Source organism: Lampris incognitus, chromosome 15 (genome assembly GCF_029633865.1).
Source record: "Lampris incognitus isolate fLamInc1 chromosome 15, fLamInc1.hap2, whole genome shotgun sequence".
In the NCBI taxonomy this organism is placed as follows: domain Eukaryota; kingdom Metazoa; phylum Chordata; class Actinopteri; order Lampriformes; family Lampridae; genus Lampris; species Lampris incognitus.
In genome coordinates this window covers 22,498,074-22,511,821 of record NC_079225.1, presented here as the reverse complement: position 1 = coordinate 22,511,821, position 13,748 = coordinate 22,498,074, and the positions used below count along the sequence as shown (strand labels likewise).

The 13,748-nt window shown below is 45.3% G+C and overlaps 1 protein-coding gene across 1 annotated transcript; it reads left to right on the top strand.

The window, feature by feature from the left end:
- Nucleotides 1-4,170: 4,170 nt before the first annotated feature.
- gata4 (GATA binding protein 4) lies at nt 4,171-12,280 on the top strand. The gene is made up of 6 exons (XM_056294901.1): nt 4,171-4,699; nt 10,327-10,493; nt 10,779-10,904; nt 11,208-11,289; nt 11,682-11,818; nt 11,959-12,280. The coding sequence occupies exons 1-6, from the start codon at nt 4,174-4,176 to the stop codon at nt 12,082-12,084; spliced, it is 1,164 nt and encodes a 387-aa protein (XP_056150876.1). The 5' UTR covers nt 4,171-4,173; the 3' UTR covers nt 12,085-12,280.
- The last annotated feature ends 1,468 nt before the right edge of the window (nt 12,281-13,748 follow it).

Genomic DNA, 13,748 nt, shown 5'->3' with positions numbered 1-13,748 from the left:
AGGATTTGGGAATGTTTGCAATCATAGCATTTTAAAATGGCGACAGGTGTACTCTTAGCCCCCCCCCCCCTAGGTTCAGGGATAGTCGTTCCCTCTTCACATAGATGGCCTCTTTGACTGCCCGTTCAAACCAGCGTCCCTCAAGGATGTGACCATCCTTGATAGCGAGGCCTAAGAGTGCATCTGTCGCCATCTTTTCTGTTTTTGTTTTGTTTGTTTGGGGTTTTTTTCCCTACCTCTTTAGCTCCTCAGTTGCATTTGGTCAATTACCCCACTCTTCCGAGCCGTCCCGGTCGCTGCTCCACCCTCTCTGCCGATCCGGGGAGGGCTGCAGACTACCACATGCCTCCTCCGAGACATGTGGAGTCTCCAGCCGCTTCTTTTCACCCGACAGTGAGGAGTTTCGCCAGGGGGACGTAGCGCATGGGAGGATCACGCTATCCCCCCAGATCCCCCTCCCCCCCGAACAGGCGCCCCGACCGACCAGAGGAGGCGCTGGTGCAGCGACCAGGACACATACCCACATCCGGCTTCCCACTCGCAGACACCCCTAATTGTGTCCGTAGGGACGCCCGACCAAGCCGGAGGTAACACGGGGATTCGAAACGGCGACCCCCATGTTGGTAGGCAACGGAATAGACCACCACGCCACCCGGACGCCCATCTGTCGCCATCTTACAATGCTGTGATTGCAAACATTCCCAAATCCTGTAGCACATATTTGCATATGAAACTGGTCGTTAGTTTCGGTCGATATGCAACTATATTGCACTGTATTGTTTATAAGGGATGGGGGGGGGCACCTGCAGTCAGTTTAGACTGAAGAGGTCACTTAGATGAGTGATGAAACATAGTATCCGTCAATAAACGCTGCATCCAGATGAACCGATTCAATTGATTTTCTTACCTGGATTATTGAGCATGCATCAGGGGCAGATAGCTTCCTTTGTCTTTGTCTCCTGGGCCTGTTATTGCCGTGAGATAGAGGGCCGCTTACCTCCTCCAATTTCACTATATATTGGAGTCTCAGAGCGATGTTATGGACCTTTTGGGGGGTTGCAAGACAAAATATTTTCATACTTTTCATCTTGTGGGAAGGACACCGAAGTGAGTTTTCTAAAATAATCCGACAAAAAAAAAACAAACAAAAAAAACAAAACACGCTGGGTACATCACGAGAGGTGAGGGTCCTGCTCTTTTATGCACTATGTCTGCAAGCTCTGCAGCTAACTGGCTCCAGCTAATACAGTGTTGTGATACGGTCTAACTCAGACGCCACACACACACCGTGGAGCATAATTACAATGTTGATGTATGAAGCATCACACACACACGCGCGCGCGCGCGCGCGCGCAACCGTGGCGCGTTATCTTATGGGGTGTGTGTAAGGGCCACATAATTCAGTGCGGGTCTGTCAGAGGGAAGTGGCCGGACAATGAAACGGCCCCGTGTGTTTACGTTCACAAGTGTTGATGACAGGAATAAATGTGTCCCGACAAGGACGGCCCAGGACCCGCTGGCGTCGACCGCTGCTACCGATTTGCGTAGGTACCTCTCCATCATCCGTGACATATGTTGCATACCACGTGTGTGCAAAACAACGTACAAGGCGGGTAGGTTGCGCATAATTTCTATTGTTATTGAGGAAAAAAGACAACAGTGGATCCTCAAGACGTATCTAACTTGTGTCGCTGTAACGAGTCTTCTCTTGATTATATGACGTGATCACAATGTTGTGATCATATCGATTATAACGATCATATCCTCAATTATGATCATATCATATGATAATGATACATAATTATGACCATAAAAACCATCAGAAAATTTGGCTCACTGTTATGATGTTTTTCATAACGAATCTATTCAAAAACCAACATCCACGGTGTCCGACAGTGTGCCCCCCCCCCCCACACACACAGTTTCACGCATCCCCCCCAGCAGGCTGGGGACACTTTCCAAAATCTACCTTCACCAATCACAGCGCGCATATTTGGTGTCCGGACTGAGATTATCGATGCTGTTGATACCATTCAAGGCATTGTTGGTTAAAATGTAACGTAATCATGTGTTTTATTTTCCATAGAGAAAACTGGAGGACATCAAGGGCGACTGTGACATTTAATCATATTTTTAGACTGTTTATCATTGTTTGAAAACATTCCCAGACAAAAAGGCCACTGGCGGCTCTCATGACGTGTTCATCCGCATAGGTTATTTTGATATATTTGTTGCATGTTTGCAGCTATGAGAAAGTCCCGTCATATGGTCGACCAAACACACAAAATAACACACAAATGAATGCGTGAGCTCGGCTCAGACTTGACAAACAATACACCAGTGAACTAACTGCAGGCAAGCAGAAGAGTTTATGAATAGGACCGTATCAGAGTTTCAACGTCAAGCTGGACTGTAACAAAAGGACAGAGAGGATTCCCTGCTGTCCCCCACTGTGACTGCTCCATGGAGGACAGGACTCTCCTTCACCACGACACCCTACACTGGACGTAAGACGCATAACGCAGTCTGACATTTCTGTTTGAAATCTATACAACTCGAGACAGAGAGCGAGAGAGAGACACAGAGAGAGACACAGAGAGCGAGACAGACAGACAGACAGACAGACAGACAGACAGACAGACAGACAGACAGAGACACAGAGACAGAGACACAGAGAGAGAGCGAGAGCGAGAGAGATTTGAATTTGAATTTGAGAGGACGGACAGACAGACAGAGACTTACAGAGAAAGAGAGAGGGAGAGAGAGACACTGACAGAGAGAGAGAAAGAGAGCGGGAGAGAAAGAGACACTGACAGACAGAGCGGGAGAATATATATATATATATACTATATACATATATATACAGATACATATATATATATATTCTCTCTCTCTATATATATATAGAATATATATAGAATATATGCATACATAGTGTGTGTGTGTGTGTATATATATATATACAGCGTCTGCCAGGAGGCAGGAGGCATTCGCTTTTGGGCCGGGGCGGCGCGCGGGCTGTAGGTGCGCGCATTCTCCGTGAGCGTGGCCCCGTGGGGCCGAGCGCACGGCCTCAGCGCTGTTGGTACCGTGTTCTTGCCGGCTAGGCCGCGGAACCATAAACTATTACTGTTGTTGTTGTTGTTGTTGTTGTTGTTAGATATCATAATCATTGTTGTTGTTGCTGTTATTATAATCCTGCTGCGCTGTTGTTTTACATGCTTTGGCAATATGTACAAAAACGTATGACGTGCCAATAAAGCAAATATTGAATTGGATTGAACTGAATTGAATTGAGAGAGAGGAGAGCGAGAGAGAGAGAGGAAGACAGAACGAGAGAGAGGGCGAGAGAGAAAGACAGGCACAGAGAGAGAGAGGCATGCAGAGAGCGAGAGCGAGATTTCATTTAAAATTGTATTTTACATGTTTCCAATTCAACAAATACAAAAGAACAGACACACACACACACACACACACACACACACAGTGAGAAAGAGAAAGCGAGAGAGACATACAGAGGGAGAGAGAGAGAGAGATTTCATTTAAAAATTATATTTTACATGTTTCCAACCCAACAAATACAAAAGGATACATACACACAGAAGAGAGAGAGAGCGAGAGAGATTTCAGTTTAAAAAATTGCATTTTACTTATTTCCAATTCACCAAATACAAAAGCATAGATACACACACTCACGGAGAGAGAGAGAGAGAGAGACAGAGAGGGTGTTGTATGTTTGTTTTCAATAATGTTTTCCAATTATTGTTGAGCTTATTAAACGTTTAAACCCACACTTTGGCGATATGTACAGTGTTACGTCATGCCAATAAAGCCATTTGAATTGAATTGAATTGAGAGAGAGAGCGAGAGCGAGAGCGAGCGAGCGAGAGAGAGAGCGAAAGAGAGAGAGAGAGAGAGAGCGATGATAACAGAACAGGAATTTTGATCACAAGGTAGTCTACCTCCGTTCACCACTCCTCCTTCACTCTCCAATGTCTCCGCTCTCATTTTTATCTTTTATTGGCTGCGTATCGGAGAACGCGCTGGCCGGCTGAGAGACCAGCATCTTAGGCAGTGAAGTAGGTACAGGGAGAGCTTTCCGGCGGATTAAACGGTCCCGGGCATTATCATATTCCGCCTATCAACACGGATGTCCCCCCTCAAGGAGAGGATATGTACCAGGGTATAATGGGAAGCAACCACGGACCCTCTTCGTACGAGGCCGGATTTCTCCACAATGCCGCGGCGGGCACCTCCCCGGTCTACGTGCCCACTACGCGGGTCACCCCGATGATCCCGGCGCTGCCGTACCTCCAGTCGCCCGGAGCCTCGCAGCAGGGCGGCCCGGCGTCGTGTCACTCGGCCTGGGCGCAGCCGGGCGCCGAGCCCGCTCCTTCCTCCTACAGCGCCAACGGGGCGCACCACTCTCCGGTGTCCGCGCGCTTCTCCTTCTCCACCAGCCCGCCTCTGTCGTCCGGCGGGGCCTCGGCCAGGGACGCCGCCTCCTCCTACAGCGGCCCGCTGGGCAGGGACCACTACGGCGCCCGGGGCCTCGGAGGCTCCTACCACAGCCCCTACCCGGCGGCCTACATGAGCCCCAACGTGGGCGCAGGGACGTGGCCGGCGTCCCCGTTTGACAGCCCGGTCCTGCACGGTCTCCAAACCGGGGCGCCAGGCACGCCGAGGCACCCAAACCTAGGTGAGAGAGGTTGGGGAGCGGGGCGGCAGCGGGGGGTGGGGTGGGGGGGGGGTGGGGTGGTATGCATGCGATTACGTTGGAAGAAAAATGCTTTAATCGTTATTTTCGTGTTTTTGTACTTTCTCACGTGATCTGTCGAAAACAAAACGAAACTTTTTCGCGTCTTTGTAAAATGAAACCAGCGCGGCACGCGCAGGTCATCACAAATTAAATCGGGATGTCGTGAAAAGGGACAATCTTACTTATCATGACGACAACTCTCATTCATATAAAGCGGAACGTAATATTTTTGTTGTTGTTTATTTGTCCGTTTTACTGGGGTTACATTTCCTTGTTTCTGGACGTGTCAGTCACAAAATGATAATAATAATAATAATAATAATAGGCGTCCCGACGAAACGGTGATTCTTATCACGGTTTTATCAAACAGACTCTTTGGTTTATTCTGTCATCGAGTCACCTGAGGACTCGTGAGTCAGATGGTCAAAGTGTGTCCAGTCTGCATGTCCCTCCTATTGTCCCGACGAGGGGACACCACACACACGGTGACTGTGGTGTCCTCTTCAAGCTCCAAACTCACAATTCAGGATTCATCCCAAACAAAAGCTGTGGATATTCACAAACCGTCCCCTGTATGACTAAAGATGAGATTCTATCAGTGTCTTCTTCAATTAAGGCCGATTTATCCCTATATATATATATATATATATGAGATTAACACCACTTTCCAATCTGCAGTAATTGGTTAAATCGCTTCAACAAATAAATAAATAAATAAATAAATAAATAAAACCTGACGTCTAGTGGAAATATGAAAAGCGACGGAATGGTTGATTTTCACAGTTTAATAGAAAGTCTGGTGACAACAGATCCACGTCTGCTGTCGGTTCGTAAACGTCACATTTTACACTTTAGTACAGTGCTGCTTTATTGGGACCAGCGTTAAAATAACATTTTTAAATTAAATAAAATAGTTGACATTGTGGCATTTTTTATTCTCCCGCGAATATAGGATATTTGCTGTTTATGGCTTTACTTGCTCCAATAATAATAATAATAATAACAATAACAGTTTTAATGATAATAATAATAACAACAACAATAATAGTTACAATGATAATAATAATAACAACAATAATAGTTATAATGATAATAATGATAACAACAACAATAGTTATTAAATAACGGCAATAATAATAATCAAACAATGATAACAATAACTATGATTATGATAAAAATAATAATAAGGATAATAATAAGGATAACAGTAATAATCATGATAAAGCATAATAATAAAAATAATAATATTAATAATAGAGGAGTTTTCTAAGCACCCCCAGCTGTGTTTTTAAAAACTTTTCTGTTCTTTGTGGCCTGAGAAATGCATTATTCCAGTACATACTATAATACACGTTTTAACCTTTCTGTTTAGCTCTGGTTGACATTAAAGTAATCAGACGCACTTGTGTAAATATAAATTAAGAGTTAATGAATCATATACTGGTCAATAAACCCGTTTTACGATGCAGTAAATGAGACAAGCTAATCTTCTGTGAAACATGTCATTATATCCTACGCACGTCTTCATCCCGATCACGTTTTTGGCTGAAGGTTGTGTGGAACAGCCCCAACAGCCAGTCTGTCTGTGTGTGTGTGTGTGTGTGTGTGTGTGTGTGTGTGTGTGTGTGTGTGTGTGTGTGTGTGTGTGCGTGCGTGCGTGCGTGCGTGTGTGTGTGTGTGTGTGTTGCCCATAGCTGCAGACAGCATTGTACTCTGAACACTGCGGTCAATACTGCTATGTGGGACCACAGAGATTTCACAACACATCGATTTGACTTGGCTCGTCAAGCTTCTTGCAGGCTGTATACAGATCGATGCGTTCCTACTTTGACCTCATCTATGTCAGTCTATAGGGACATATTGGTTTATTCGCCATTGATAACTGATTATTGATCAATTGTTTTGTATATCAGCCGTCGTCATCATGCACAGGATCCGGTTGTCTACATTTAAAAGAGAGTTATTATGCAAATCAAGCTGTCCGGGCCGCCTCTCCACCAGAACAGATCACACCTGTAGCGCGGCGGGCAGGAGCGTTGATTTAATCCGACTCCTTCCTCCGACTATACAGTCACACGGTGTGACACGGAGCGTCTGTGTACGCAGACGGTCCGCTTGTTTTCCACAACAAGATGCACCGTAGGGGCGGGTCCGATGACGCGGTGTTCACGCCTCTGTTGACCTGTGGGTGAATGTTGAGTAGAGAAGCTCCCTCACAGGCAGCACGCTGCTGTATTTCCTTGATATGATCAGTGAGAGAGATAAAAGTATTGACACTAACATCAAAGCAGGTTGAATCGGTTCATCTGGATACAATGTTTATTGACGGTTTATGTCAACAGACATTGTATCCAGATGAACCGATTCAACCTGCTTTGATTTTCTTACTTGGATTGTTGAGCACGCGTCAAGACATTGACATTAACAATCACACACACACACACACACACACACACACACACACACACACACACACACACACACACACACACACACACACACACAAAACAACACTCATGTTGCACCTGGAATTTATAATAAACACCAGTTTAACTGACTTCTATTAAAGGCCCAGTTCAGTTTTGGACCATTAAAAAGAAAAGTCGGTGTATATTCACATTTATATTCTTGAACAGATGGTCTCATGGATGGACAAAAGGAAAAAAAAGAGCTTTTCTTATTCCATCAAGGGCCAAAGCATATCTATTTTTATTTTCCAAATATAACTGTCCTGAAAGAGGTTCATTCACACACATACACACACACACACACACACACACACACACACACACACACACACACACACACACACACACACACACACACACACACACACACACACACACGTACACACAGCTCAGATGGGAAACATGGGCCCAGGCTTTACCTAACAGAGTGACCTTGCAGATCAAATCACCAACGTTTTGTTTTTGCCATTTTTACTTTGAGCATTTTGCTAAAAAAAAAGAGCTGAGCAGAACCGTGCGACCTCACGACAGTTATTTCCAAGGAGTCGCTTGTAAACCAGTTTGTGATCCAGTCTCGTTTTAATGTGAAACAGAAAGATGCAAGTCAGACTCGTTTGCCTTCCACGACAGCAGTTTGCTTTGCACTATCCGCGTTGTTCTGCTGGATGGTCTTATTTCAAGTTTAGCCGGTTATTTGCAAACAAATGTTTCCTCTGCAAATAATCAAGTCAAGTCAAGTCAAGTTTATTTGTAAGGCTCAATTTCCAAACATAGTCTCAAAGGGCTTTACAATCAGTACAACATACGGCAATATACGAGAATATGCGACACCATCTATCCATGGACACGAAAGAGGAAAAACTCCACGAGAAAAAAAAAATATATAGGAGAAACCTCAGGAAGAGTGCAGCAGGTGTCAAAGTGCACGAAATATACCAAAATAACAGAATTATAATGTACCATCATGGATTACACACAGAGACTATAAACATGATAAACGAGCGGGGTGCACCCATTTGCATTGAGGGTTTTGTGCGTTATCCACCGTGTGGGCTTCAGATAAGTCCCAGCTGAACAAGTGATACTATTAAACATCTTTCACACTTGGCCTTGTGCGTTACCCACAAATTCCACAGATAAAGTCACACGCTGACATTTACAGGGAGAAATAAACATACTGTATAGCACTTCAGACACACACGGATGCCTCCACGTGTGTATGTGTGTGTGTGTGTGTGTGTGTGTGTGTGTTGTGCAGGCTAGCTGACTGCTCGGCCCAAGGTTAGCTTGCCCCGCTGGGCTTGGCTGTTGCTTTTTGCCCTCAGCCTTGAGGGAAGTCTGCATGTGCATCCAGATTTCACAGCCTACACATTCCACACTTACACTCCACAGAGAGCCAAGACAGAATAGATATTAAACTGCAGGCCCGCTTTTATCCTTTGATGCCCAGTAATTATGTAGGAGATAATGAAGTGTTCCCCCATTTAGCTGAAGTGAAACAGATAAAAAAAAAAAGTTGTGACATTATTGCAGGTGTCCTCTTGACATCAGCAAATCTCAAAACTATTAGGGCTAACGAGGATTTCCAAAGCTGTAATTTCATTTCAAACACGTGCCATAACTTTGTGCAGCAATGTAACAGTTGCTGTTTACGTTTTTTTTTTAATTTAACATTACCGAAATGGTCCTTTGCACTCCAAAACAAATAAAGGTTTTGGTTTTGGAACTGTACAACTCGGACATACCAGAGAGAGGATGAGACACAGACTTGAACCATGCTGATTGATGTCTCTTTCCCCCAGCATGGCTAAGTGCTTCTTGGGAGATACTCTCCAATACTAGAGGAGCTGAAGTGAAGACTATATTTATCAACTGTCCAACTCTCTTAGAGAAAGAGGGTTAAAGAAGGAAGGGAAGCGAGCAAGAGAGAGTGAGGGCGAGAGAGAGAGAGAAGGTGAGAGAGAGAGCGACAGAAAGGGAGAAAGAGAGAGCGAGAGTGACAGAGAGCGTGAGTGAGAGAGGGAGAGAGAGTGAGAGAGCGACAGAGAGGGAGCATGAGACAGAGTGAGAGAGAGGGTGAGAGAGAGAGACAGAGAGCGAGAGAGAGCAAGAGAGAGAAGAGGGAGATAGAGAGTGAGTGAGAGAGAGGGAGAGAGAGTGAGAGAGCGACAGAGAGGGAGCATGAGACAGAGTGAGAGAGAGGGTGAGAGAGAGAGACAGAGAGCGAGAGAGAGCAAGAGAGAGAAGAGGGAGATAGAGAGTGAGTGAGAGAGAGGGAGAGAGAGTGAGAGAGCGACAGAGAGAGCATGAGACAAAGTGAGAGAGAGAGGGTGAGAGCGAGAGAGAGCAAGAGAGAGAAGAGGGAGAGAGAGAGTGAGTGAGAGAGAGAGAGAGAGGGCAAGAGAGAGGACGAGAATTAGGGGGAGAGAGTGAGTGAGGAATTGAGATAGACATGTAATCTCCATTTGAATATGATGGAGCTCTATTCTGTCTCTATTTCCAGCCTGACTCTTTATCTCAGGGGGTTTGTGAGATAAGAAGGGATTCCAGGCTGCTGTTGTGTGGGTCTCTGGGTTCAGAACCCCCCCCAACCCAACCCCACCCCAACCCCCACCACCACCACCACCACCGCTGGTTTACAAATGTCATTGCCCCAAATAACCTGGCTGTATGGACGGGTGTTGTCCAGAGCAGGGTCAGGACCGGGGCCAGTTCAGAAACAATACTTGATGTGATTCAAAACAACTATCCTGTAACACTAAAGGCAAGCTGGAGGTGATCCCAGTGAGAACTGCAGAAATGCCGCCCAGATCTTATCCGCGCATTATCATGTGAGAATATATGCTAAAGCGATGAATGTTACTAATTACCCATTATCATCAATTTAGTATACGTTTATGTAATTTATAGCTGAATTGTCCTCATGAAGCAAACGCCACCCATCCGTTGTCTCCCGGGCAGGTTACATCAAACTACAAGAATAATTTTACAAATCTAATTTGAGCACCTCATAGCCATAGGAAAACATCTTCACGTGACACGTATTGATGGCTTTATCATCGTTTTTTTTCCCTGTTTCATTCTCTCGGCCTCCACCAGATCTGTTTGATGACTTCGCTGAGGGGCGCGAGTGTGTAAACTGTGGGGCAATGTCAACCCCTCTATGGAGACGGGATGGAACGGGCCACTACCTTTGCAACGCCTGTGGACTGTACCACAAGATGAACGGCATCAACAGACCTCTTATCAAGCCCCAGAGACGGCTGGTAGGTGTCAGCAGAAAACACGGCGTCTCGCCGTACCACTATCAGCTATCTGTGAACAAGCACGGGGGTCGTTAAATAGCAACGATACCCTCAAGTTCAACTTGGGAAAGTAATTTTCAGCGGTTGGGGGTTATGGCCTGTTGTTTGGTAGAGTTTTCTCCCACTCAAGTAAATGAAAAATACTTATTAAAGTCGTTACCTGGATGTCAAGTTGTTCAACATAATGCCAAACCCTTCCAGCTCTTGGATGTTTCAGGGATGTGGTCTGTTTCATTTATCACACAGTCTGCATCCAGGAGGGTGGGCTTGTCCTGCACCAACTGTCACACCACCACCACCACCCTGTGGAGACGAAACGCAGAGGGAGAGCCGGTCTGCAACGCCTGTGGCCTTTACATGAAACTCCATGGGGTGAGAGAGGAGGGGGGGAGTGAGAGAGAGAGAGAGTGAGGGAGAGAGAGAGAGGGCAAGAGAGAGAGAGGGCGAGAGAGAGTGAGTGAGGGAGAGAGTGAGAGGGCGAGAGAGCGAGAGAGAAAGGGAGAGAGCGAGAGCAAGAGAAGAGAGAGAGAGAGAGAGAGAGAGAGAGAGAGAGAGAGAGAGAGAGAGAGAGAGAGAGAGAGCGAGAGCGAGAGACACTGACCTGTCCATGTTCCATGGCATTCTAATCCCAAGTACAGTCGAATACAATCTGATCTTGTTTTGTTGTCTCAACAGATCCCACGTCCCCTGGCCATGAAAAAAGAGGGGATTCAGACCCGCAAACGCAAACCCAAGAACCTCAACAAATCCCAAACCGGTCAGTTTCACAACACATACTGTACATATACGTATATGCTTCACAGTGTATGCCTCACAGTCACCCATTCACCCACACAGTCACACACTGATGGCAGAGGCCGCCATGCAAGGTACCAGCCTGCTCATTAGGAACAGTTAGGGGGTTCAGTTGAATGGTCTGCAGACTAGAAAAGCGCTTTATAAATGTTGTCCATTTACCATTTATCATTTCTGTCCAACACATCACTTGGTTTTGTATTCACCACATCATGCAAATATAATTCACTTCGATGCGTGGAATGAGTGGACTATGAATTTAGTGCATGCAGGGTATGGATACTGAACAGAGTTTATGAGGGGTTAATGAACCTGTCAGTGACTGTATGTCGATCCTGATGTTTTATCTTGCAGGGACTCCAGGTGGCGATGCGACTCCAATCACCCCAAACAGCACTCCCTGTGCTCCCACTACTACAGAGGAGCCCCGTCAGATAAAGTCTGAGCCCGACACCCTTGGCCTGTACACACACCACAGCGTGCACGCACAGGTATGCAACAATGCTAATATGCACAGGCACACATAAGCATGCACATGCAGGCACACATGCAGACGCACATGCCATGTAGCATCCAAAAACCGGTCACGCACCAAATGAAGGCCTTTAACACTCCTCGCTGTCTCCATCAGATCGCAGCCCTGCCAACCTACATGGCGGCCCAGGGAGGGGCCATTCCTCTTAAGATGTCACCAGGGGGCCACGGGGGACCCTCTGGCTCCAAAAGCGAACCCTGGAATAACCTAATCCTGGCCTAGAAGTAACACGACCGTTACACCATGCAGGCTCGCAGCACTTTCTCAAGAGAAGACGTTAATGAGGAAGAGCTGGTCTGAAATTACGCCCATAGTTGCCTCCACAGTGTGCAGCAGTGCCTTCCTTTCAAAGCAAGCTCTGGGACTACGCCGTGGAAAACGTCACTGAACTGGACGTCTTTGACGGCACCACACAGGTCAGAAGATCCACAGATATGAACTGTAGATTAATGGCAACCAAGGACTGAATACAATTCATTTTATACAACCACTAACGAGCAGTGCCGGATTTAGTGCCATACAAGAACTCATGTAAAAAAAATTTAAAAAAAAAACCGCAACAAGTCAAAAGGGAGTAGTTTTGTTTAGCATCAAAGCACGAAAACACACAAACCTTAAGTGCTTGAGAAATACTGTAACAGGCAATAATGCAATCAGGTTAATTCAAGTTTATTTGTGTCACTGAATCACAGTAACAGTGATCTACACAGTTGAAACTTTTAATTTTCTTTATTTTGACCGATGTTTATTTTGGCATGGACAAATGACGTAAACAGCATGGAAAGAAAAAAAATGGCGGGGCATCCTTGTCTTAATGATCGTGTTATGGGGACTGCAGGAGGAGGAGTTTTGCGGGGTTAAGGGTCAAAGTCAAATGTGATCTAACTCCATTATAAAGGATGTCAAGTCTATCACTGCCGCTTACGGCGAGACATAAACAATATTGTCCAGTATATCTAATTCTACTGAGCATTTATTGAAAGTTTAAACCTTAAAGAAACTGTCCATCACTCCTTTTGGCTTGGCCTGTTGAATGTTATACAATCCAATGAACACAATCCAATTAAGGCTGCATGGGAATTGAAACAACGACCGAGTCACCTGTTGCTTCAGGGTTACATTTCACAGTGCCTTTAAAAAATTGTAACTGTATTTAAGCTTTGATTAGAAAAAAACCCCGTACATTTCAGTATGTATATCTCTTCGACTGACAACAATGTGAGAATCTACCTATACAAGATGAATGGGATGAAGATGGACGTACGGACATATAGCGCCCTCTGGGGGCACGGTTTGTTAAGTACCACAAAGGACGGTCATCTCATTGACTTGTACATGACAGTGTTTCCTTGACTGATGTTTTGGGCCTTTCTTAAGAGGTTAGCCTAAAACTGCTAGTATTTATTCTGGACAAAACACAAACTATACTACCTTATTTGATAAAAAAGTGGCCGGTTGTTTCTTGTATTGCATGAGGCAATACTCAAGACTCTACTCGAGCAATACTGACAACTTTGATTTGATTATGATAAGCATTGGGTGGGGTGCGGGGGGGTGTGTGTAAATAGTGGGATATTGCCACTTGTATGTGCCATATCAAATATATGAACATATATGTAAAAACAAAAAAACTTCACTCCAGTATAACTGTTTAATACACTGATGTGATATACTTTAAGTAAACACCGATGAGACACAATGAGATGGACATGTTGTATGTTGACATTGTTGATGTGCACTACCGTTGTACTACTTGATACCCCTGCTCTGTGTGCAAAGGGGGAAGTAATAAAGACAACGCATTTTCACATCATGAAGATATTGTTTTCTTTGGGTTGGTGTGTCGTATCCAAGGTGCGACTGTCAAATGGGATGCCGTGGAGACA

Bases quoted from the DNA above. Each gene is read 5' to 3' on its own strand.
- gata4 (XM_056294901.1), top strand. From the start codon at position 4,174: ATGTACCAGGGTATAATGGGAAGCAACCACGGACCCTCTTCGTACGAG. The intron at 4,700-10,326 runs GTGAGAGAGGTT...GGCCTCCACCAG, and splicing joins GCCGAGGCACCCAAACCTAG to ATCTGTTTGATGACTTCGCT. The intron at 11,819-11,958 runs GTATGCAACAAT...TGTCTCCATCAG, and splicing joins ACCACAGCGTGCACGCACAG to ATCGCAGCCCTGCCAACCTA.